The 25,424-nt window shown below is 44.3% G+C and overlaps 1 protein-coding gene across 5 annotated transcripts in view; it reads right to left on the reverse strand.

Moving 5' to 3' along the window:
- Positions 1–25,424, reverse strand: part of LOC143787344 (histone deacetylase 11-like) — a 49,619-nt gene that overhangs the window by 12,961 nt on the left and 11,234 nt on the right. For 3 of the 5 annotated variants that reach the window (XR_013218336.1, XM_077276003.1, XM_077276002.1), the window contains exons 3-7: positions 15,985–16,133; positions 15,415–15,515; positions 9,499–9,615; positions 8,129–8,171; positions 2,177–2,253 (exon numbers count right to left, since the gene is read on the reverse strand). Coding sequence is in view for 3 of the 5 variants with exons in the window: in XM_077276003.1 (XP_077132118.1) it covers positions 2,177–2,253; positions 8,129–8,171; positions 9,499–9,615; positions 15,415–15,515; positions 15,985–16,133 (487 nt within the window). In the remaining 2 variants the exon portion in view is untranslated. Of the gene's footprint in view, positions 1–2,176; positions 2,254–8,128; positions 8,172–9,498; positions 9,616–15,414; positions 15,516–15,984; positions 16,134–23,147; positions 23,288–25,424 lie in introns of those variants that run through there. The other 2 variants (XR_013218337.1, XM_077276004.1) reach the window with 2 other exon arrangements.

A 25,424-nucleotide genomic window follows, 5' to 3' on the forward strand; every position in this document is an offset into this window, starting at 1 on the left:
CCTAAACTCCTACCTGCTATGAAGACCTTGATATACCATCACTCTACGATCATTAGAGGTCTGAACCTTGGGACCAATGCTAAGGCCCCATTTATATGTCCATATTTCAGGTACGTGTGGCATCAGTTTTTATCACGGATACCACACATACCCGTCGTAATCTATGATGATCTTGACATGTCCGTTTACATGGACCCTGTGTCTGAGAAAACCAAGAGGAGACATGTATGTTTTTTACTAGCAGCACGGATGACAAGGACCAATAACCTGTATGTGTTTGACATTGCAAAGTATAGGAGAAGCGTGGGCATTGATTTTTTTTTTAGCCATACCGGAAAAAATAGGGATTTTTGTGTACTCACCGTCAAATCCTTTTCTCCGGGCCATTAATTGGGGGACACAGATGTCCCCCAATGAAGCGAAGGAGAAAAAACGCATGGCTCACTGATGACACAAGGATGACACTGATGGCACACTGATCACACCAGTACCATTTTTCCGGAATCGGTATTATATGGACATGTGAAGGGGGCCTAATCCAAAGAATGAATGGACACCACATTTAGCACTGTGTTGTATTCATTGTTTTTGCTGCACAGCATTGTCAAAAACAGGTCTGCAGGGACCCGAACTTATTTTTCGAGCAGGCCAAAGACACTTGGTTAGCACATGAGCATGGTCAGATATCACTTTATCCCAGCACATTTGCTTGTCACTAGTAGAGACATATTTTGATCCCTCAAAGAAAAAAATAGCTAATATCAGCCAAACCAGAGACCCATGTATAAAACTGCACCATTTCTGGGTTTGTAGCTCTCATCAGTACAGCGCAAAGTACTGATTGGCTGTTTGAGATACCTAGACAGAGCTCAGACGTGGAACCATCTCTTACTGAAGAGACCCGAGTACACATGGAGACTTATTTACAAGGCAACACTCAATGGGAAAGAATATGCAAAGTAACGCAAAACATCCAAACCAGAGAATTATCTGTAGACTGAACTATGATTTATGTGTTTTTGGTCCAGATATGAAGCAGCATTTGAATGTGCTTATTTTGGGGGGTAAAAAGCTGTCAGTCTGCACTTAAAAATGCATTTTTTTACATTCATACTTTTACGTTCCTCACGGAAGCCCAGCGGGAAAAATGCAGCCCCCCCAAAAAAACAACACAAAACAATGAACAGTTCAATAAACACACAGTAGGCATGAGTTATCATGAGTTCACATCCATTTTGACTGAAATGTTAAAAACATTGGATTTTCTGCACAGAAAAAAGCAGCGGAAAAAAATGTGGTTACTCTACAGGGAAACTTGGACCAATGGTTTGCTTAGACCAGTAGATAGTCCCAGGAACGCTCATTCCCAGTTCTCAGCTCGTGTAAATGTGCCAGCAATCACCCGACAAATGAGTAAATGTTTGAAGGATCCTGCTAGCAGGTAAGAGGAGGTTCCCTGGCCATGGACTACCAACATGGTCACTGGACTAACGTTCCTTCAAATCTTTTTGCACAACTCTAAATGATGCATCGATGCACCCAAATCGCATTTCTAAATGCACCCCTGAAGATCCATAGATGAGATGAAGGCAGAACCTGCGGATTTCCTAAGAAAAGTGTCAACTAGTGAAGTGCACACTCAACCAAACAGTGCTGTGATGCTTTCAGCAGAACTACAAGTCCTTTAATGATGTTGGATGCTTCACGTTCATTTTAATGATTGGACTATAAACACAATTATGTGCATATAAACTTGTGCAAGTAAGAACAGGGGTGCTGCCTAATGGAACTAATGCAGAGTCCTTTTTTTCCTGAACCTGAAATGTAGACAGAAATTTGATTGGTTTCCACTGTCTAGGTTTCATCCATCCGCTGCTTCAGGTGATCTCGTATCACGGTACACTCTAGTCCTCATTGGCCCAAATGCAAATTAGAGGCTTGTCAGGTACCACTGAAAGTGGAGAGTTCCTCCATGTTTTCTCGTATGTATAGTACAGACCAAAACTTTGGACACACCTTGTGCAATTTTCATAGTCATGAAAATACAGAAAAATTGTTGAATGAGAAGGTGTGTCTAAACTTTTGGTCTGTACTGTACATGGGGGCTAACTATCATTTATACAACACCTTGTGTATCATGGTTTATAATAAAGTAATAATACCTCTTGTACTATACCTTGATAGATAACGTTATGTCAGCATATGCACAAAATCCTGCTCCTTTGTCACCGGAACAATGATGATAGCCTCCACCTTAAAAATAACGTCATATGAAACTTAAGTTAAAGGGGTTTGCCACTTTTGGGGACATATTGTTGTCCTATCCTTGGATCGGTCATTACTGATCATTATCAATATCAGATTGGTAGGGGTCCGAGACCCACTGTTCTCTACTATAGGAGCTACGATGTGCAGTTCCCAGCTGGCTGCAAAAGGAGTTCACTGTAAAAAAAAAAAGTATTGATATCTTTTACATTTTTGGTGAGATGGGAATGTAAGGAAAATAGCCATTCTGTCATCGTATTTTGAGTTTTGTTTTTCGACATGTCACTCTGACATGCCAGAGGTTTTCTAAAGCTACAGGCACTCTCTAAGGACACAATATATATAGCCCAGCATCAACATTGGCTTACAGTTAACAGTAGGATACCACATGGGTCAGTATTGGGCCCTTTTTTAATACATTTATCAATGACCTTGTAAAAGGCATATAGTGCAGAATTTCAACACTTGCAGATGATGCTAAACGCTGCAAGGTAATCAACACAGAGGAGGATAATTTAATATTAAAGAGGTATTTTTGTAAGGTGGAGACTTATAGTCATTCTTTAGGTTTTGTAACACTGTATTTAATATATTCTCTATAACAGGGACCTGATGGATGTTTAGCTGAATTGTATAGGTTTATATTTATTTAAAGGGTTATAACCAGGATTGAAAATTATCCTTTATCGATAGGATATGGGATAATTTATTGATCGCTAAAAGGCTGACCATTGGGACCCGCAGTGATCCATAAAAATAGGGCTATGTTCACACACACTGTGTTTTTTATGCGCTTTTTTCGACAGGCAAAACCTAGTTTCTTGGCAGTAAGAAACTTGCTTAAAAAAAAATCAGGTTTTGTTTAGTTTTTGTTGTGTTTTTTATTACGCTTTTTTCCTGCGTTTTTGTCTCTTGCGCATGCTGATAAAGTTTAGTGCATAAAACATAATCTGATTCTACTTCATCGGGTTTTGGCACAAATTAGCAGCAGACTGATACCTGCATTTTTTTACATTTTTTGCACCACACCTTGATATCAATGGGTGAAAAACGCTGAATGAAGCGACATGATGCATTTGGCAAAAACCAAGGTATTGCACAAAATACTGAGGATAAAAAAAACAAGGTGTGTGTATGAAATCTCATAGACTTTGCTGCTACTGTAAAATGCATTAGAAAATTTGCATTAAAAAAACACTGAAAAAACGCAATGTGTGAATAGAACCTAGGGGTCCAGCACCACAAAAACTGGGCGCTCTGCTCTGAATAGAGCGCAGCTGTCTCAGCTCTATTTATTGTCAATGAGACTGCAAAAAAAAAAAAAAAATACCTGGTTGTTTTAAGGTACCGTCACATTAAGCGACGCTGCAGCGATATAGACAACGATGCCGATCGCTGCAGCGTCGCTGTTTCGTCGTTGTGTGGTCGCTGGAGAGCTGTCACACAGACAGCTCTCCAGCGACCAACGATGCCGAAGTCCCCGGGTAACCAGGGTAAACATCGGGTTACTAAGCGCAGGGCCGCGCTTAGTAACCCGATGTTTACCCTGGTTACCATTGTAAATGTAAAAAAAAACACTACATACTTACATTCCGGTGTCTGTCGCGTCCCCCGGCGTCCGCTTCCCTGCACTGTGTAAGCGCCGGCAGCAGAGCACAGCGGTGACGTCACCGCTGTGCTGTGCTTTACTGCCAGCCGGCGCTGACACAGTGCAGGGAAGCAGACGCCGGGGGACGCGACAGACATCAAAAGGTGAGTATGTAGTGTTTGGTTTTTTTACATTTACAATGGTAACCAGGGTAAACATCGGGTTACTAAGCGCGGCCCTGCGCTTAGTAACCCGATGTTTACCCGGGTTACCAGTGAAGACATTGCTGAATCCGTGTCACACACACCGATTCAGCGATGTCAGCGGGTGATCCAGCGACGAAATAAGGTGCTGGTCTTCTAGCTCCGACCAACGATGTCACAGCAGGATCCTGATCGCTGCTGCTTGTCAAACACAACGATATCGCCATCCAGGACGCTGCAACGTCACGGATCGCTATCGTTATTGTTGATAAGTTGTTCAGTGTGAAGGTACCTTTACTCGGCTTCCTCTGGCAGCCTCACAGGCAATCCCAAGAAAAAAGAAAACAAAAAACACCAGGATTCTCATTCGATGCAAGGCAAATAAAAATTTAAATAAAAACTGATCAAAAAGTTGTATGTATACTAAGGGCAGTCTCACACGTCCAGATAATTCCGGTACCGGAAAAAATCGGTACCGGAGTTATCCGTGTCCATGTGCCCGTGAGCTCACGTAGGCCATACGTGCGGCACACGTGTGCTGCCCGTGTGGCGAGTGGGTACCACACGGAGCGTGCAGGAGACAGCGCTAAAGTTTAGCGCTATCCCCTGGATCGTGCTGAAGCCGCCATTCATATCTTCTGTGCAGCAGCTTTTGCTGCATAGAAGATATGAATAATAGTGTTTAAATGAAAGATCTATGTGTCCGCCGCCCCCCCACCCCCTGTGCGCCCCCCCGCTGTTCAGAAAATACTTACCCGCCTCCCTCGCTGCTTCCTGGTCTGGCCGCGGCTTCTAGTGTATGCGGTCACGTGGGGCCACTCATTTACACTCATGAATAGGCGGCTCCACCCCTATTGGAGGTGGAGCCGCCTATTCCTGACTGTATTCGGCGGCCCCACGTGACCGCATACAGTAGAGAAGCCGCGGCCAGACCAGGAAGCAGCGAGGGAGGCGGGTAAGTATTTTCTGAACAGCGGGGGGGCGCACAGGGGGTGGGGGGGCGGTGGACACATAGATCTTTCATTTAAACACTATTATTCATATCTTCTCTGCAGCAAACGCTGCTGCAGAGAAAATATGAATCGCGGCTTCAGCACCATGTGGGGGGGACAGCGCTTACTGTAGCGCTGTCTCCTGCACGCAAATGGACTGCAGACAGAGAATGTCCGTGTGCGGTCAGTGTTTTACACGGACCCATTGACTTTAATGGGTCCGTGTAATACGTGCGCTCCCACGAACACTATCAATGACATCTGCACAGATGCATTGATTTTAATGGGTCTACGTGTGTCAGTGTCTCCGGTACGTGAGGAAACTGTCACCTCACGTACTGGAGACACTGACGTGTGAAACCGGCCTAAAACTGTACCAATAAAAACTATAAATAGTAAAAATAAAGCGCTATCGATGGAAAAGTTCTCAGGAAATAGTGATCAAAACCGTAGTTTTTCTTTTTATACAAGAGCAATATACACTCACTGGCCACTTTATTAGGTACACCTGTCCAACTTCTTGTTAACACTTAATTTCTAATCAGCCAATCACATGGCGGCAACTCAGTGCATTTAGGCATGTAGACATGGTCAAGACAATCTCCTGCAGTTCAAACCGAGCATCAGTATGGGGAAGAAAGGTGATTTGAGTGCCTTTGAAGGTGGCATGGTTGTTGGTGCCAGAAGGGCTGGTCTGAGTATTTCAGAAACTGCTGATCTACTGGGATTTTCACGCACAACCATCTCTAGGGTTTACAGAGAATGGCCCGAAAAAGAAAAAAAATCCAGTGAGCGGCAGTTCTGTGGGCGGAAATGCCTTGTTGATGCCAGAGGTCAGAGGAGAATGGGCAGACTGGTTCGAGCTGATAGAAAGGCAACAGTGACTCAAATCGCCACCCGTTACAACCAAGGTAGGCCTAAGAGCATCTCTGAACGCACAGTGCGTCGAACTTTGAGGCAGATGGGCTACAGCAGCAGAAGACCACATCGGGTACCACTCCTTTCAGCTAAGAACAGGAAACTGAGGCTACAATTTGCACAAGCTCATCGAAATTGGACAGTAGAAGATTGGAAAAACGTTGCTTGGTCTGATGAGTCTCGATTTCTGCTGCGACATTCGGATGGTAGGGTCAGAATTTGGCGTAAACAACATGAAAGCATGGATCCATCCTGCCTTGTATGGAGCATCTTTGGGATGTGCAGCCGACAAATCTGCGGCAACTGTGTGATGCCATCATGTCAATATGGACCAAAATCTCTGAGGAATGCTTCCAGCACCTTGTTGAATCTATGCCACGAAGAATTGAGGCAGTTCTGAAGGCAAAAGGGGTCCCACCTGTTACTAGCATGGTGTACCTAATAAAGTGGCCGGTGAGTGTATACTAAGCAGTATATATTATATGTATAGGTTTGATATTGCTGTAATCATACCGATCTGCAGAATAATGTTGTTTGGCTATTTTTTGCCGTACATTTAAAAATTTAATTCTAAAAGTATTTTTTTTACAGTACATTATATGGTAAAGTGAATATGGCTTTTTGGATGGAAAATAAAAGAAAAAAGAAGTTATGGCTCTTGAAAGAAGGGGAGGATAAAACAAAAAGGGCAAGAACAGGAAACAATGGATCATTTTCTGATGAAACTTGGAAGTCCCTAACATTGTATATGAAATAGTTTTTCTAAATCAAACAACTCCTTTATCTTCAATAGAAGTTGAAGAACATTGTCATATAAAGTACCCTAAATGCTAATCTCTATTGTACACAGCAGGCACGACCCTTCAATAATCATTACAAGGAGTCATAGAATCACAGAATCATAGAATGGTAGAGTTGGACGGGACCTCCTAGGTCATCTGGTCCATCCCCCTGCTCAAAGCAGGATTCACTAAATTATCCCAGACAGAGTGATTGCAGACACGGACTAAAGGCCCCGTCACACTTAGCGACGCTAAAGCGATCCCGACAACGATACGACCTGTCAGGGATCGTTGCTGCGTCGCTATGTGGTCGCTGGTGAGATGTCAAACAGTGAGATCTTCCCAACGATCGCTGCTGCGATCTCACTGTTTGACATCTCACCAGCGACCTGTAGCGACCTGTACAACGATGTCACATGGGAGCTATTATGACGATTCAGTGTCTGAGTCGTCAACGAGGTCATTGGTAAGGTGTCAAACACAGCGATGTGTGCTACCCAGCGGGACCTCAACGATCAAAAAAAGGTCCAGGCCATTCCGACACGACCAGCGATCTCACAGCAGGGGCCTGGTCGCTGCTACGTGTCACACATAGCGAGATCGCTACTGAGGTCGCTGTTGCGTCACAAAACTTGTGACTCAGCAGCGATCTCGCTAGCGATCTCGCTTAGTGAGACGGGGGCTTTAGATCTTAAATCTTTGATGGTAAGTGACATAGAAGTACATGTTCTAATCCAATGCTTATTTTAGTAAAACAACATGCATGCTGAGACGTGTACACAACAACAGATTAGCGTCCTAGTGAAGACAGACTGAAGAACATGTAGGATATGAGAACCATGTCACTCGGTCTTTATTATTCTTCCTTATGGAGACATCTTTTGACATCTGAGGATATGTGCACACACACGGTGAGTAAACGCTACAGGTTGAATGCTGCGTACTTGCGCAGCGTCCAACCTGCAGCATCCAGATGTTACAGCATAATGGATGGGATGTTAAGCAGAGCTGTGGAGTCAGAGTCAAGGAGTCAGAGCCCCTTTTAGTGGAGTCGGTGTCATGGAAATTGAGGAGTCGGAGGTTTGGCTTACGGACTCCACAGCCCTGATTTTAAGAAATCCCATGTCCACTATGCATCCATCCGCCACTCACCTAAGGAGACGGACATGCGGCGCGTCTTTCCAGATCGCAGCATGTCTATTTCACCCGTACAATGTATTGGACGCAGTGAATCGTCACGGATTCACCTGCGTTCAATAGCCGGCAGCGCTTTGGACACAATGGACAAGTGCTGCATCCAAAGTGCTGCCAATTACTGAACGTGTGCACATATCCTTACTATTCATGAGCCAGGTAACAGAGAATGAATCTTATACTTGCCAATGTTGATTGCCCATCCTCTTTCAATAGCCAGTTTTCCAGCCTAAAAGAAAAATAGATAACTTTTGGTTCAAGCCGATGATAGAAATAGACATTATATCATTCTCAGCTGATGCCTACTGTTCTACTCCATGGACTTGATGCTGACCGTATATCTGTCATTAGAGAAGTCTAAGGTTGTATTTGTACTTTCAAGGTTTTTCCTATAAACACAACCTATCAGCTATTCACAGGTTAGGCGATAAGTGTCTGACTGCTGGGGGTTCTAATATAGGGACCCCACAATCACAAGAACAGGAACTCTGATTCTCAAGTTGGAACGAAGCAAGCACATGACTGCTCTATTTGAAGCCTATGACTCTGGCGATTTCTACAAATATAAATGGTCATCTCTAATCCTATGGACACTGATTTCATTCAGATTACAATCCAATTCCTATTACAAATGTCTCTCTTAATAGTTCGATTTGATAACTATTTAGTTTTTTTGCCTTTCTGGAAAGAATTATTTTTAAATACTCAAAATCGACTGTCTCTGGAACCTCAAGATTGGGGCTTTGCAGCTCTGTTTTGAATGGAGCGTAGGTGGGCCTTCACTCCGTTCATTGTCTGTAGGACTGCTGGGAAAAACAGAACTTAGCTATTTCCATCAGTCAAATAGACAATGAACGGAGAAAAGGTTGTGGATGCCCACCCACGCTGTATTCAGGACAGAGCTCCAGAGTCCAGATATTGCGGTTCCCGAACTTCCATCTCAGGCTCCATGGGGGTCTAAGTGGTTAAGCACCCATCAATCGGCAAGTTATGCCCGATCTATAGATGGTGAATAACCTGCCTTTTTTAAAACAACCCTTTATGATTTACATTTCAATTTATCTTGGTTATAAATGCTAATCACACACCGATTTTCTCGAACACAGAAAAAAAAATGTTTCCATCTCCTCCATTCTGTCAGATGTATTTCGTGTCAACATCAATGTCCAGTCTGAATTTTTTTGACAAACTCATTGACTTGCATGGCCGAGTGCAATCCGATTTATGGATGCCAATGGTGCATTCTGCAATTTTGTCTGGAAAAAAAAAAATCAGACATGTGCACAGCCCCATAGAATTCTGTAACATTGGTCCGAGTGTGATCTGATATTTTGTCGAGTGAAAATTCAGTCGACTGCACAAGCCCTAATCAGGGTTGGTTTTGGAATTATAACCAGAGTGATGAATTACATCTCTTGAAAAGTTTCTATTTCTGGTTGAGGTCCCTAGATGACTTTTAGCCATTATAATGACCCTTACAACGCAGGCCAAACACCAGTCATTCCAGTCTAGATATTACCACATTATGATACACACAATATATTCCTTCTACATACCATTATGGTGCCTCCTGTCTGAGTCCTGATTGGCTTTAATAGTCTTCTTTGAACTAGAAAGTTGGGAAGGAGAGCCAGCGGTAGAATCTCAGTTATGTTGGCAACTACATATGACCACTGGAAGACAAATATTGCAGTGAGGAGTTCACTTATTTATTACAGGATTCTAGCTAAAGAAAATTTTTAAAGAAAACCTTAGGTCATCATAATGTACTCCACATTCATGATCTGGAGTGGTTATGGATCTCCTGACCCAAATCCAAGTCTCATATATTCCAAAAAGGCTGTGGAGTTTGGGTCAGGAGACCAAGGACCAGTCTGGACTACGCAGTTCGTACTTGAAGCGTGATAGTCAGAAGCGTGAGTCTGGACATACTCTTATAGAAATGACGAACAGGGTCACATACAGTTAGCGGGTAACTTTTTTTTTTACAAAAAGGATGCTCCCTCCCCCCAATCACTAGAACCAAGGGATACAAGACCTCTGCTGAGTCCTGTGCCCTCTTCAGCTCTTATGCACGTACTAGATGGTGGCCCAAATCTAACGCTTCGGGCATTCTGGAATATGTGGACTGACAGAACTTGTTCAGTAAACGTGACTGAACTATGTGGCACTGTGACTGACAGAACTTATTCAGAAAACGTGACTGAACTACATGGCACTGTGACTGACAGAACTTGTTCAGTAAACGTGAGTGAACTACGTGGCACTGTGACTGACAGAACTTGTTCAGTAAACGTGAGTGAACTACGTGGCACTGGGGCTGACAGAACTTGTTCAGTAAATGTGAGTGAACTACGTGGCACTGGGACTGACAGAACTTGTTCAGTAAATGTGAGTGAACTACGTGGCACTGTGACTGACAGAACTTGTTCAGTAAATGTGAGTGAACTATGTGGCACTGTGACTGACAGAACTTGTTCAGTAAATGTGAGTGAACTTTGTGGCACTGTGACTGACACACTGTGACTGCGCCTGTCGCTGATTGGTCGCTGGGCGGCTGGTGCGACCAATCAGAGACGCGGGATTTCCATTACAGACAGACAATTATATAGTAGACTAGATGGTAGCCCGATTCTAACGCATCGGGTATTCTAGAATATGTATGTATTTTATGTATGAAGATTTTAAAATAATACATTGAATACACAGGATTCGGCCGGCCGCGACAAATTAACGAAGCGTGGTTCAAATCCTGCGCCAATTTTGGGCCGCACTGCGACTGTCGCTGATTGTTCGCGGCCGGCCACGTACTATATAGCAAGGCCACGTTGTATATAACAGCCCACGCAGTAAATAGCACAGCCACGTAGTACATAGCACAGACCACGGAGTATAGCACAGTCACGTAGTATATAACAGCCCACATAGTAAATAGCACAGCCACATAGTAAATAGCACAGCCATGTTGTATATAACAGCCCACGTAGTAAATAGCACAGCCACGTAGTACATAGCACAGCCACGTAGTATATTGCACAGCCACGTAGTATATTGCACAGCCATGTAGTATATAGCACAGCCCACGGAGTATATTGCACAGCCACATAGTATATTGCACAGCCACATAGTATATAGCACAGCCCACGGAGTATGTAGCACAGCCACGTAGTATATAACAGCCCACGTAGCATATAACACAGCTCACGTAGTATATAACAGCCCACGCACGCAGTATACAACACAGCCCACGTAGTGTATAACACAGCCCAAGTAGTGTATAACAACCCACCTAGTATATACTGTAGCACAGCCCACATAGTATATAGCACAGCCACGTAGTATATAACAGCCCACGTAGTGTATAACACAGCCCACGTAGTATATAACAACCCATCTAGTATATAGCACAGCCCACGTAGTATATAGCACAGCCACATAGTATATAACAGCCCACATAGTGTATAACACAGCCACGTAGTATATAGCACAGCCCACGTAGTATATAGCACAGCCACGTAGTATATTGCACAGCCCACGTAGTATATTGCACAGCCCACGCAGTATATTGCACAGCCCACGCAGTATATTGCACAGCCCACGTAGTATATAGCAATGTGGGCATCATATCCCTGTTAAAAAAAAAGAATTAAAATAAAAAATAGTTATATACTCACCCTCCGTCGGCCCCTCGGATCCAGGCGAGGCGTTTACCGATGCTCCTCGCGACGCTCCGGTCCCAAGAGTGCATTGCGGTCTCGCGAGATGATGACGCAGCGGTCTCGTGAGACCGCTACGTCATCATCTCGCGAGATCGTGCAGCGCCCCAGAGTCCTGGTCGTTGCAGTACTGTTGCTCCGCCACTATGGGGGGCTATGGTACGTCTGATGGCACTGAAGGGATTCATCTGACCAGGTATCACATACACCAATACATTTCACAGTCGGGCCTCCAGGGGGAGCTAAGGGTTCTATTCATTAGGCCACTCCTCACACTTTGGTAAAACTGGGGGTCAGGCAGGAAGTTAGAACAGAAAGCTGACTGAGTTGGAACCAGGCAACACCTTGTGGCAGAGGGTGTTGCAGGGGAAGATTCGGTAGGGCCCCTGTCAGGAGTGAGACCCTGACAGAGGCCTGGCAACCAGAGAGAACGTTACGGGACCGTGCCTGCACGACATTGCGGCGGTGCCCCAAGAAAGGATAAGAAGCGAGATTTATTGTGCTGAGTGAGAAACGAGATCAAACCAAGAAGGAGAAATACCAGTGGGAGTCGTGCTGTTAGACCGAGGCAACATTCTACTGAGGCGCAATTTACCGGTGGCCGGAACGCCAAGGAAGTATAGAACTCCAGGCCATACTTCAAACCTACGGCAGGACAGTCAGTTACAGGCGGGCTGTCTCACCTACATCACCTAAGCAGACATAGGGGGCACACTAGGAGAGGGGAGACTCTAGGGTCCCGGAAGAGCTCCGAGCCTACCCGTCATACGGGTGCGTCCTAACCAGAACATCAGGAAGGGACGGAGGAGAAGAACATCATCCGATCGAGTTGTGAGGGAACACGAGAAACAGACACAACAGTTGTGGGGACTATCCCGTAAGCACAGCAGGGGAGGACCGCAACACACAAGCGCTAGCAGGTAGACACTGATTTCCACCTGCAAAGGGAACTCTGGAGGTGCCATCGGACCGGCCGGACTTGCGCAGCCCGGTTAACCATATTCCGGATTGAGGCCTTTGAGACCTTCAGTAAAGAGGTAAAGAGACTGCACCCCTGTGTCCTTGTGATTGATTGCGTCCTGCACAGCACCATCACCCCCCATCCACACCTTTCATTGGGCACCCCTCAGCAGGGTCACGGGCCGGGTCTAGCCACCGTGACAACCCCAGAACAGAGACAGAGAGGCCCGGTACAGGGTACCCCTCGGCCCTGCGACGGTGGGGGCGCTGCAATCGCAATGCATGGAGCAGTCACCGGAGCGACGCGAGGAGCAGGAAAGGCCTGTTCTGGATCCGAGGGGCCCACGGAGGGTGAGTACATAACTATTTTTTTTATTATTATTATTTTTAACATTAGATCTTATTACTATTGATGTTGCATAGGCAGCATCAATAGTAAAAAGTTGGTCACACAGGGTTAATAGCAGCATTAATGGACTGCGTTACACCACGCCATAACGCGGTCCGTTAACGCTGCCATTAACCCTGTGTGAGCGCTGACTGGAGGGGAGTATGGAGCGGGCACTGACTGAGGGGAGTAAGGAGCGGCCATTTCGCCGCCGGACTGTGCCCGTTGCTGATTGGTCGCGGCATAATGGCCACAACCAATCAGCGACTTGGGATTTCCGTGACAGACAGAAAGACAGACAGACAGACAGAAAGACAGAAGTGACCCTTAAGGCCCCGTCTCACATAGCGAGATCGCTAGCGAGATCGCTGCTGAGTCACAAGTTTTGTGACGCAACAGCGACCTCAGTAGCGATCTCGCTATGTGTGACACGTACCAGCGATCAGGCCCCTGCTGTGAGATCGCTGGTCGTGTCGGAATGGCCTGGACCATTTTTTGGTCGTTGAGGTCCCGCTGACATCGCTGAATCGGTGTGTGTGACACCGATCCAGCGATGTCTTCACTGGTAACCAGGGTAAACATCGGGTTACTAAGCGCAGGGCCGCGCTTAGTAACCCAAAGTTTACCCTGGTTACCAGCGTAAATGTAAAAAAAACCAAACAGTACATACTCACCATCTGATGTCCGTCAGGTCCCTTGCCGTCTGCTTCCTGCTCTGACTGAGATCCGGCCGTACAGTGAGAGCAGAGCGCAGCGGTGACGTCACTGCTGCGCTCTGCTCTCACTGTACGGCTGCACTCAGTCAGAGTGGGAAGCAGACGGCAAGGGACCTGACGGACATCAGATGGTGAGTATGTACTGTTTGTTTTTTTGGTAACCAGGGTAAACATCGGGTTACTAAGCGCGGCCCTGCGCTTAGTAACCCGATGTTTACCCTGGTTACCCGGGTGCTGCAGGGGGACTTCGGCATCGTTGAAGACAGTTTCAACGATGCCGAAGTCGTTCCCCTGATCGTTGGTCACTGGAGAGAGCTGTCTGTGTGACAGCTCCCCAGCGACCACACAGCGACTTACCAACGATCACGGCCAGGTCGTATCGCTGGTCGTGATCGTTGGTAAATCGCTATGTGAGACGGGGCCTTTAGACAATTATATAGTTGATGAGACTACTGAGTCGGGAGATTGTGGACACTCTGTCCATTGTGGTTCATGCTCAGACCGAGTTTATGGACGTCTGTAGGAGCCCTAAAGGTACCTTCACACGAAACGACTTTGTAACGATATCGCTAGCGATCCGTGACGTTGCAGCGTCCTCGCTAGCGATATCGTTTAGTTTGACACGCAGCAGCGATCAGGATCCTGCTGTGATGTCGCTGGTCGCTGAATAAAGTTCAGAACTTTATTTGGTCGTCCGATCGCCGTGTATCATCGTGTTTGACACCAAAAGCAACGATACCAGCGATATTTTACACTGGTAACCAGGGTAAACATCGGGTTACCAAGCGCAGGGCCGCGCTTAGTAACCCGATGTTTACCCTGGTTACCAGCGTAAAAGTAAAAAAAACAAACAGTACATACTCACCTGCGCGTCCCCCAGCGTCTGCTTCCTGACACTTACTGAGCGCCGGCCCTAAAGTGAAAGTGAAAGCACAGCGGTGACGTCACCGCTGTGCTGTTAGGGCCGGAGCTCAGTCAGTGTCAGGAAGCAGACGCTGGGGGACGCGCAGGTGAGTATGTACTGTTTGTTTTTTTTACTTTTACGCTGGTAACCAGGGTAAACATCGGGTTACTAAGCGCGGCCCTGCGCTTAGCAACCCGATGTTTACCCTGGTTACCCGGGGACCTCGGCATCGTTGGTCGCTGGAGAGCGGTCTGTGTGACAGCTCCCCAGCGATCAAACAGCGACGCTGCAGCGATCGGCATCGTTGTCGCTATCGCTGCAGCGTCGCTTCGTGTGAAGGTACCTTTAGATATAATGGTTGAGGCACTTGTATTAGCACCCATAGCAAAAGCAAAAACATAAGAAATATAGGGTCGATTCTGTTTTTGGTTTTCTGTTTGTTTTTTTAGTTCATTATGGACAGGATTCCAGATGTTTTAGCTGTATTCTCCATTTGCGACTTTTTGAAAAGCTACTAAATTTTTTGCCCAAATGTTCTCCATTTCCTACTGGAGTTATTTCATGGAAGTTAAAAAAGTAATAAAAAAAGGTTAAAAACAAAAATGAAGAACATTTTCCGCAGAGGATTTTTTTTTTTTTTGTCTTCAGCCGCATATGTTATTTTGAAGAATTTGTCATAAAAGCCGGCAACAAAGACCACAAGACAAAAATGAAAACTCACTAGAAAATTCCACAAATGATGAATCAGAGATTATGTTTGTGTTTTAAGTTAAAAAAAAATACACTACCTTTAATGTATTTAAGTAGCTTCTCGTATGTACCACCAGTAAGTCATCTTCTGTTGCCTCCTTTGCAGTTACAATAGTGTCATCTGTGATTAACTTTTCATCTAAAAGGGAAACAATTACAAAAAATTAAAGGTGTTGTCCTCCTTTGGGAACAACATTTTTTTTAACTTTAATCTATTTATTTTGAGGCTAAAAATCATTTTTGGAAATTAGTTTTACACACTCTGCCCCTATTACCATCCAATACAGGTGAGTCAGTTTAGACCTACACAGATCCAACATTAAAGGGGGTCACCCGGTCACAACATATTGATGAAAAACGGTAATAGTAGGATATGTCAGAAACATGAGATTGGTGGGGATATGACACTTGGCATTCCCACCAACTGACTGTGCACGGAGCAGCTTTATTCAGTGTGTAGCAGCCGCTGCCTAGTACTGATGCACAGCAAGTTGTTCTGCAGCGCCCGGCACACTGAATGCAGCCGTACATTGCAGATCCGTTACGTTTTTACACAGCACAGACCTGGACCATGAACCGAGATTGCTCGCAGTAAACTAAATAATTACCCCTGAGAAAGTTGATGATTCTTCCCCATCTGCCGAAGTCAAACGGATGAAGCTTCTCCAGTCCCATAAATGTGATATTATAATCGGTAGAATATACAATCGGCCAGAGACTTGCAGGGATGTCCTCATACAGTCTAGTCTCATGAGGCCTAGGAAACACATCCAAGCATTTCATCATTACTTTAATTATATTACATTAGTATTTTCTTGGTGGCTTTATTCTGCTTCCTATGAAAAGTGGGTAAGTCATTAAACTGTATCTCGCCATAACTGCACTTGAACAAATCGTCTGAAATGGAGAATTCATCAAGTCCTTTTTGAGAGAAAACTGGAGTAGAAAAGTTGAGAATTTCTGCGCAACTGGGAGCTGAAAAATGCACCAAATTTTTAGAAGGTGCACAACACCTGATGAATTTGAAACGTTTTTCTCCATCAGACCCTGAAGACTGTAACAAGTGTAGAACTTGGCACTCAGAAGGATAATTGATTATATCATTATTTGTGACTGTAGTCCAAAATTAAATGCTTTTCTGCGTCCTACAGTGGTGGATACCACGTCTATGCCATTGCGCCGAGTGTCTTTACATTTGTTTCCCACAATCTGTGTTCGTGATGAAGGTCTATTGTTTGGACCAAAATTTTAGATTTTGGATTGCAATCACAAATAAAGACAAAATCCATTATCCTTCTGAGTTCCAAGTTCTACATTTCCGGCATTACGGAACAGAATCTTACTTGGACACCTATTTACCTTCTTTGCCCCTTGTCTCATTAGCTCCGGGGCTTGACGATGACAACTTTTGCGTGTGACACAAGTCATGTGGCCATAGCTTGCTATGAGACGGTGCTGCAACCACAACGAGCAAGTTGCAAAAAATCCAAATGCTTCTGAACTTTTTGCAACTTGTTTGTCGCGGTCACCTAAGTTTGGTTTTCCTTGTATGCAACAAAACCCCGAACCCAACAACTATTATGTTGAGAGCAAAAGAAGAAAAAAAAAAAGAAAAAAGAAACCGCACCGCTGAAGTGCACTTACCCCGTGGGGTGGGAGATATCCTTGCTGTGAGACTCCTTAATTCTCATATAACGGCCTCTATAGGTGCGTCATCCAGAAGAAATCAATCAATGTGTGAAGTAGAGGAAAAAGTTGGTGCGCACTCTTGGGTCCGTTTAAAATCCTTGCTTTATTGGAACATCAATGAAAAGACAAACAGGCGGGAGACTACGTGCGGGATGAACAGGACTACAGCCGTTTCACGCAATACTGCGCTTCTACAGGTCCCAATGGTGGACGGAAATAGGGGGGTGTGTTTTATAGTATATCTTTGGCATTATTACCTGCCCCTTTTCCGTGCGTCATGGGCGATACAGAACTCCCTATTTGTAACATTACACAGATAAAATATAAAATATAAAACATACATGGGTGCTCAATTAAAAATACGTGGTATGTATAAACCTTTTTTCAATAAAGAGCGCAAGAGCAAAAGTTAAATGCAGCCGAGAAACATTTTACATCATTATTAAGAGATCCACTTACAAGAAAACCGACATGTCAATGCGTTCATTTAGTCCCATCGGACCTGTAGCGCTCGTGCGCATTATCCACTGTGCTTCACTTCTCAGAAGGAGCCGATTTACATCGCCTCCCTGTGTTGGTGAGTGAACCCTTTGTATGCCCGCAAAGCGGAATGTCTGAACATTACCTGAGTGAAATTGGCGTACATGATTTATCAGGCGAGGGACGCCTTTTCCTGTCCGAACTGATGCGAAATGTTCTTTTATTCGGATATATAATGGGCGAATAGTTTTACCTATGTAGTAAAAGCCGCACGAACAGAATAAAACATAGACTACATAGTTGGTTTTACAAGAGATAAAATCTCTTATTTGTTGGTTGATTGGTCCTATTTGGACAGTATTTCCTGTCATATGTTGTGGGCACAGGCTACAGTGTCCACATTTGAAATTCCCTTTCGGGGTATCTTTATTAAGCCAATTGGAACGATCGGTAGTGATACGGTTCCGTACCAACATGTCTCTTATGTTTTTGCTGCGGCGGCTAGCGAAAAGGGGTCCTTCCTGTAGTCTGCTGGTAAGTTCTCCATCTTTTCCCAGGATATGCCAGTTTTTTCTGATTATGGATCTGATGTGAGTATCCATTGGACCATATTTGAAACTAAAAATGAACTGCTTTTCTTTATTTGTTTGTCCTTTTTTGTTACGAACAGATTTAGCATTAGAGTCCTCCTTAGTGGCTTTATCCAAAGCTTCATCAAGCAGAGAGTTTGGATATCCGCGATTTTGAAAACGCTTATATAAATCATGTGATTGTCTTATAAAACCACTGGGGCTGCTGTTAATTCTTTTAACTCTTAAAAACTGACTGAATGGTAGGGCTTGTTTAGTGTAAAAGGGGTGGGCACTTTGAAAATGCAAGAGCGCATTTGAAGCAGTGGGCTTGCGGTAAACCTCAGTATTAATTCTACCCTCATTTATATTTATTTTTACATCTAGGAACTCTAAATTTTGGTTGCCATAGTGAGAGGTAAATTTCATGTTTAGACAATTACTGTCTGATAGAAAATTAACAAAATTACTGAAGTCCTCTGCTGTCCCATCCCAGATGACTAGGACATCATCCACGTATCTTATAAAGAGTTTTATATATCGAAGAAAGAGATTAGTGCTGGAATATACGTATTTGTCCTCAAAATATGCTAAAAAGAGGTTTGCCAGGGTACATGCGACTGATGTGCCCATGGCTGTACCTTCACGCTGTATATACCAGCGTGCGTCAAATTGGAAGGCATTATGTTTGAGGACAAATGCTAGGCTTTCGCAGATAAAATTGATGGTTTGAGAGTCCGTGGGGGTTTTTTGTAAGATTTCTCTTATTACTTTTACCCCTAGGTCCTGAGGTATCCTAGTGTACAAGCTTTCCACGTCTATTGACCCCAAGCTGAAAGTTTCTTGCCATGTAAAATCACCTATTGTTCGTAGGAGGTGGTTTGTATCTTTTATGTACGATGGTATATCTTGTAAAAGTGGGCGTAATAACCAATCAAGGTATCTAGATAGTGGCTCTGTTAAGGAGCCCACTCCCGATACAATAGGACGACCTGGCGGATTATTTAAAGATTTATGGACCTTGGGCACGTGGTACCAATGAGGTTTATTTGGTGAATCTGGGATCAATTTCTCTGCCTGTTTTTTAGACAATATACCCCTTTCTACGTATATTCTCAATAGTGTTCTTAACTCACTCTGATGTTTGAGTGTAGGATCATTTTTTATCCTCTCATAGGTGGAACTATCTGTGAGCTGTCTCTGCGCCTCAGCCAAATAATAATTTTTTGTTAATAAGACTATATTTCCCCCTTTATCTGATGCCCGTACTACTATATCTTGCCAGCCCTGGATTTCTTTGAGCGCTTTATTTTCCATATTGGTTAAATTAGAAGGCATTGTTTTATATAGTAATGCTTCTATGTCTTTATTGACCTGCGCTTCAAAAATATCGATAGGGTTACCCGGGGAAATTGGGGGCATGAAAGTGGATTTAACCCCTCCCAGAAACGGTTGTGTTGGAATATCTCGTGTATCGGTTAATTTCACCTCGGGGTCAGTTAATTTCAACAATGTGAGGGCATCATTTTGTGTGTCATCTTGGTTTCCCGAAACCATGAAACCAAGAGGACCCACCTGGCAAGGTACCTCTCCTGTCGGAACGGCGCCTGTGTTTTTATTAGTGGTTTTAAACATCTTAAACAAATGTATTTTACGTACTGCTTTATATAAATCAATTTTGAACTCCACCACATCGAAGGGCTCAGGTATACAGAAATTAAGACCTTTTGATAAGACTGAATAGTGGGACGTGTTGAGGTCGTGATCAGTCAAATTAATTACTGTATTCGGTGACTGGAGCTCTATGTTGCTGGTCTCCATGACACCTGCTTCCTTTTCCCTTTTCTTTGCATTTTTGCTGCGGTGCCGTCGACCTCCACGTCGTGTGCGTCTTCTAAAGGGAGGGATCGTGAAAGTTGCAAAACAATGCCTTCTAATTTAACCAATATGGAAAATAAAGCGCTCAAAGAAATCCAGGGCTGGCAAGATATAGTAGTACGGGCATCAGATAAAGGGGGAAATATAGTCTTATTAACAAAAAATTATTATTTGGCTGAGGCGCAGAGACAGCTCACAGATAGTTCCACCTATGAGAGGATAAAAAATGATCCTACACTCAAACATCAGAGTGAGTTAAGAACACTATTGAGAATATACGTAGAAAGGGGTATATTGTCTAAAAAACAGGCAGAGAAATTGATCCCAGATTCACCAAATAAACCTCATTGGTACCACGTGCCCAAGGTCCATAAATCTTTAAATAATCCGCCAGGTCGTCCTATTGTATCGGGAGTGGGCTCCTTAACAGAGCCACTATCTAGATACCTTGATTGGTTATTACGCCCACTTTTACAAGATATACCATCGTACATAAAAGATACAAACCACCTCCTACGAACAATAGGTGATTTTACATGGCAAGAAACTTTCAGCTTGGGGTCAATAGACGTGGAAAGCTTGTACACTAGGATACCTCAGGACCTAGGGGTAAAAGTAATAAGAGAAATCTTACAAAAAACCCCCACGGACTCTCAAACCATCAATTTTATCTGCGAAAGCCTAGCATTTGTCCTCAAACATAATGCCTTCCAATTTGACGCACGCTGGTATATACAGCGTGAAGGTACAGCCATGGGCACATCAGTCGCATGTACCCTGGCAAACCTCTTTTTAGCATATTTTGAGGACAAATACGTATATTCCAGCACTAATCCCTTTCTTCGATATATAAAACTCTTTATAAGATACGTGGATGATGTCCTAGTCATCTGGGATGGGACAGCAGAGGACTTCAGTAATTTTGTTAATTTTCTATCAGACAGTAATTGTCTAAACATGAAATTTACCTCTCACTATGGCAACCAAAATTTAGAGTTCCTAGATGTAAAAATAAATATAAATGAGGGTAGAATTAATACTGAGGTTTACCGCAAGCCCACTGCTTCAAATGCGCTCTTGCATTTTCAAAGTGCCCACCCCTTTTACACTAAACAAGCCCTACCATTCAGTCAGTTTTTAAGAGTTAAAAGAATTAACAGCAGCCCCAGTGGTTTTATAAGACAATCACATGATTTATATAAGCGTTTTCAAAATCGCGGATATCCAAACTCTCTGCTTGATGAAGCTTTGGATAAAGCCACTAAGGAGGACTCTAATGCTAAATCTGTTCGTAACAAAAAAGGACAAACAAATAAAGAAAAGCAGTTCATTTTTAGTTTCAAATATGGTCCAATGGATACTCACATCAGATCCATAATCAGAAAAAAATGGCATATCCTGGGAAAAGATGGAGAACTTACCAGCAGACTACAGGAAGGACCCCTTTTCGCTAGCCGCCGCAGCAAAAACATAAGAGACATGTTGGTACGGAACCGTATCACTACCGATCGTTCCAATTGGCTTAATAAAGATACCCCGAAAGGGAATTTCAAATGTGGACACTGTAGCCTGTGCCCACAACATATGACAGGAAATACTGTCCAAATAGGACCAATCAACCAACAAATAAGAGATTTTATCTCTTGTAAAACCAACTATGTAGTCTATGTTTTATTCTGTTCGTGCGGCTTTTACTACATAGGTAAAACTATTCGCCCATTATATATCCGAATAAAAGAACATTTTGCATCAGTTCGGACAGGAAAAGGCGTCCCTCGCCTGATAAATCATGTACGCCAATTTCACTCAGGTAATGTTCAGACATTCCGCTTTGCGGGCATACAAAGGGTTCACTCACCAACACAGGGAGGCGATGTAAATCGGCTCCTTCTGAGAAGTGAAGCACAGTGGATAATGCGCACGAGCGCTACAGGTCCGATGGGACTAAATGAACGCATTGACATGTCGGTTTTCTTGTAAGTGGATCTCTTAATAATGATGTAAAATGTTTCTCGGCTGCATTTAACTTTTGCTCTTGCGCTCTTTATTGAAAAAAGGTTTATACATACCACGTATTTTTAATTGAGCACCCATGTATGTTTTATATTTTATATTTTATCTGTGTAATGTTACAAATAGGGAGTTCTGTATCGCCCATGACGCACGGAAAAGGGGCAGGTAATAATGCCAAAGATATACTATAAAACACACCCCCCTATTTCCGTCCACCATTGGGACCTGTAGAAGCGCAGTATTGCGTGAAACGGCTGTAGTCCTGTTCATCCCGCACGTAGTCTCCCGCCTGTTTGTCTTTTCATTGATGTTCCAATAAAGCAAGGATTTTAAACGGACCCAAGAGTGCGCACCAACTTTTTCCTCTACTTCCAACAACTATTATTATTATTCATAATTATAACGCCATTTATTCCATGGCGCTTACATGTGAGGAGAGGTGTACATAATAAAAAACGAGTACAGTAATCTTATCAATAAAAGTCTCGACTGATACAGAAGGAGAGAGGACCCCTGTTTTTCAATCTAGCAGTCAGTGAAAAATGGACAGCACTCGGATGCAAGAAGGATGCGATCAGTGTCCTGTCCCAGTTTTTCAACAGATCTGCAGACTTTCATTAGCGAGTTTGACCATGACTCGGATCAAAATTAGACCTTTGTTGTATTTTTCTTTGCGTGGACACTCATGCACGTGAATGGAGTTTAATGGCTACGTGTTCTATCCATGAAAAATACCAAAATACCGATACAACACGGACGTCTGAATGAGGCCTTATTAAGCATGCTGGCGGCCATGAATTCTCCATCTCCGTACTCCAGTGTACCACATCCCCTTATATAACGTCTGGCCGGCCTAAATGCTTGCATTTATTGACCAGCAAACTCAGTGTCTGCCTTCCTATGCCCAGAACATCCATACCATTACTGTATAGCCGGATCCCAGAAATCTGCAACCCTCTCCATTTCTGCAGATCCCCAGTAACCTGCATTCAGCCCCAGCCTTCCTATTGTTACCCAGGCAGCTTGCCTCCCTCCCATCCTGCCTATATGTGGAGCAGCAGCTGCATGCCCCTGTCTATCCATACACTGACAGGCCGCCTGCTCGCCCTCCATGTAACATTTCCCCCTCTCTGATTACTTACATGTTGTTTCCTTCCGTGGGGCTGGTCTCCTCCTCCAGCACATGAAGTCACGATAAGGCAGGGTTATGCACTTGTCATTGTGACGTCATGAAATGTGCTACACATATCGAAAGAGAACTGTGAGCTGCAGGAAATGTGAGAGCTTTGAGTGTTCTGTGGTTGAGCACGCTGCCGGCCTATGTACAAGAGGCGACATGGCCACTATAGCCTCCAAACAATATGTGCACCCTGTGCATCTGCAAAGGGACAGGGGCTGCATTCGCAACCGACTTTTGGGCCAAGTGGTTCATTGGGTCCATATAAGAATACCCGCAGTATTAGAGGCCCATGATAGTTGGGGGCACTGTTGGAGATTTGGAATTGGGGTCCAGGAGCTTCAAATTGCACCTCTGGACATGGGCTCTATGGAGCTCTGGATATTGCCGCTTCACAGGGGGCCACCACTATCTTTGTCTGCTATAGTTTCCAAGGGATTTTCACCCAACTGTTCTAGGCTCCTAACAACCTAACGGCTAAATTATGCATCATGAACTAAACAAATTTGTTGAGGGATAAAAGTGTAAAAAAATAAGTTATACTCACACGATGTCTGCTTCAGGCAGATCTTCTCTAAAACCCACCTTAGAAAGTGCTCGGAAAAGAGGGAGCGTCATTTGAGTTTTTGAATGCAAAATTTTTTGGAACTATTAGTGAACACTATGTCACGTTTGGAGAGCCCCTGATGTGCCTAAACCGTGAAAACCCTCCACAAGTGATGCCATTTTGGAAACTAGACCCCTCAAGGAACATATTTAGATGTGTAGTGAACACTTTGAACCCCCAGGTGTTCGCAGAAGTTTATAACGTTGAGCAGTGAAAATAAAAAAGAAAATCACATTTACCCCATAAAAATGTTTTTTAGCCCCAAATTTTGGATTTTCATACAATTTGTTGTACAATTTCTCCTGAGTACATCAATAACCCATATGTGGCAGAAAAGTACTTTTGAGGCACAGAGCACAGCTCAGAAGGGAAGAAGTGCCATATTGGAGTTCAGATTTTGCTGGAATGGTTTGAGGGTGCCATGTCACATTGGTGCAGCGCCCCAGAGTCCTGGTCGCTGCAGTAATGTCTTTCTTCCACCAGGGGGAGTGATATTACGTCTGAAGGCAATAAAGGAGACCTCTTTACCAGGTATCACAAACCACACAACACACTTCACACTCCAGGCCGCCAGGGGGAGCTATGCTTCTATCTATTAGGGCACTCCTCACAGTTAGGTAAAACTGGTGGTTTGGTTAGGAAGTGAGTCAGAAGTTGACTGGGCTTCACCCAGTTAGACCCCGACGGAGTTTGGCAGAAGCTGGCTGGAGTGAGCTCCAGCCAGATCCAGACTGCGGTGTGAGGAGGACGAGGGTCCACGGAGCTGCGCCTGCCCCACGTGCGGCAGCATCCTAAGAAAAAGACATTGAAGAGAAGTGTATTGCAGTGAGTGAGAAACGAAGTCATAGCAAAAGGAGAGGAAACCAGAAGGAATTCTGCCCTGTGAAAGGCTGCCTCCTTCTGAAGCGCAGGATCCCGGTGGCCAGAATACTGAGGGAGTAAGGATCTCTACACTTTACTTCAGAGACTGGCAGGACAGTTAATTCCACGTTAGCTGCCCGACCTTATATCCAGGAGGCACGGTGGCAACTTGTAGAGGCCGGGGCGTCGTAGGGTCCCTGTAAAAAGCCTCAGGCCATCAGTCATACGGGTTTGTCCTATCCTATCCATCAGGGGGACAGAGAGAAAGAGACTTAACATCTCCAATAGTTGTGAGGACCTTACCGAGAAGCTCAGCAAGGAGGTACTACAACACCCAGGCGCTAGAGCAGGGGTCCCCAACCTGTAGCTCAGGAGCCACATGTGGCTCACGAGCCCGTGATGTGTGGCTCGCGGCTGCTTGCCAGCTTGGTGCATTAGCACCAGTTGTAAATAACTATTAAGAGCAGATCTCTAAATGGTGACTTTTATGTGTAGCCCTGTGCAGAAGAGCAGATCTGAATGGAGGCGAGATAGGAAACCGTGGAGCTTGGCATACTACCTTGGTGTCATTTCAGTGGAAAAGCTTTGGTTGTCATTATACCAGTAATGGAGGCTCTCGGTATCACTACTGTGAGTGAGGAAGGAGCTGGTTGTGGCTCACGACCCTCTTTCATAGCTGGATGTGGCTCTCAAGGTCAGAAACGTTGGGGACCTCTGCGCTAAAGGAAGGTTATTGAATTACACCTGGATAAGGGGACTCTCTGGATTTGCCTT

This window comes from Ranitomeya variabilis, chromosome 8 (genome assembly GCF_051348905.1).
Source record: "Ranitomeya variabilis isolate aRanVar5 chromosome 8, aRanVar5.hap1, whole genome shotgun sequence".
In the NCBI taxonomy this organism is placed as follows: domain Eukaryota; kingdom Metazoa; phylum Chordata; class Amphibia; order Anura; family Dendrobatidae; genus Ranitomeya; species Ranitomeya variabilis.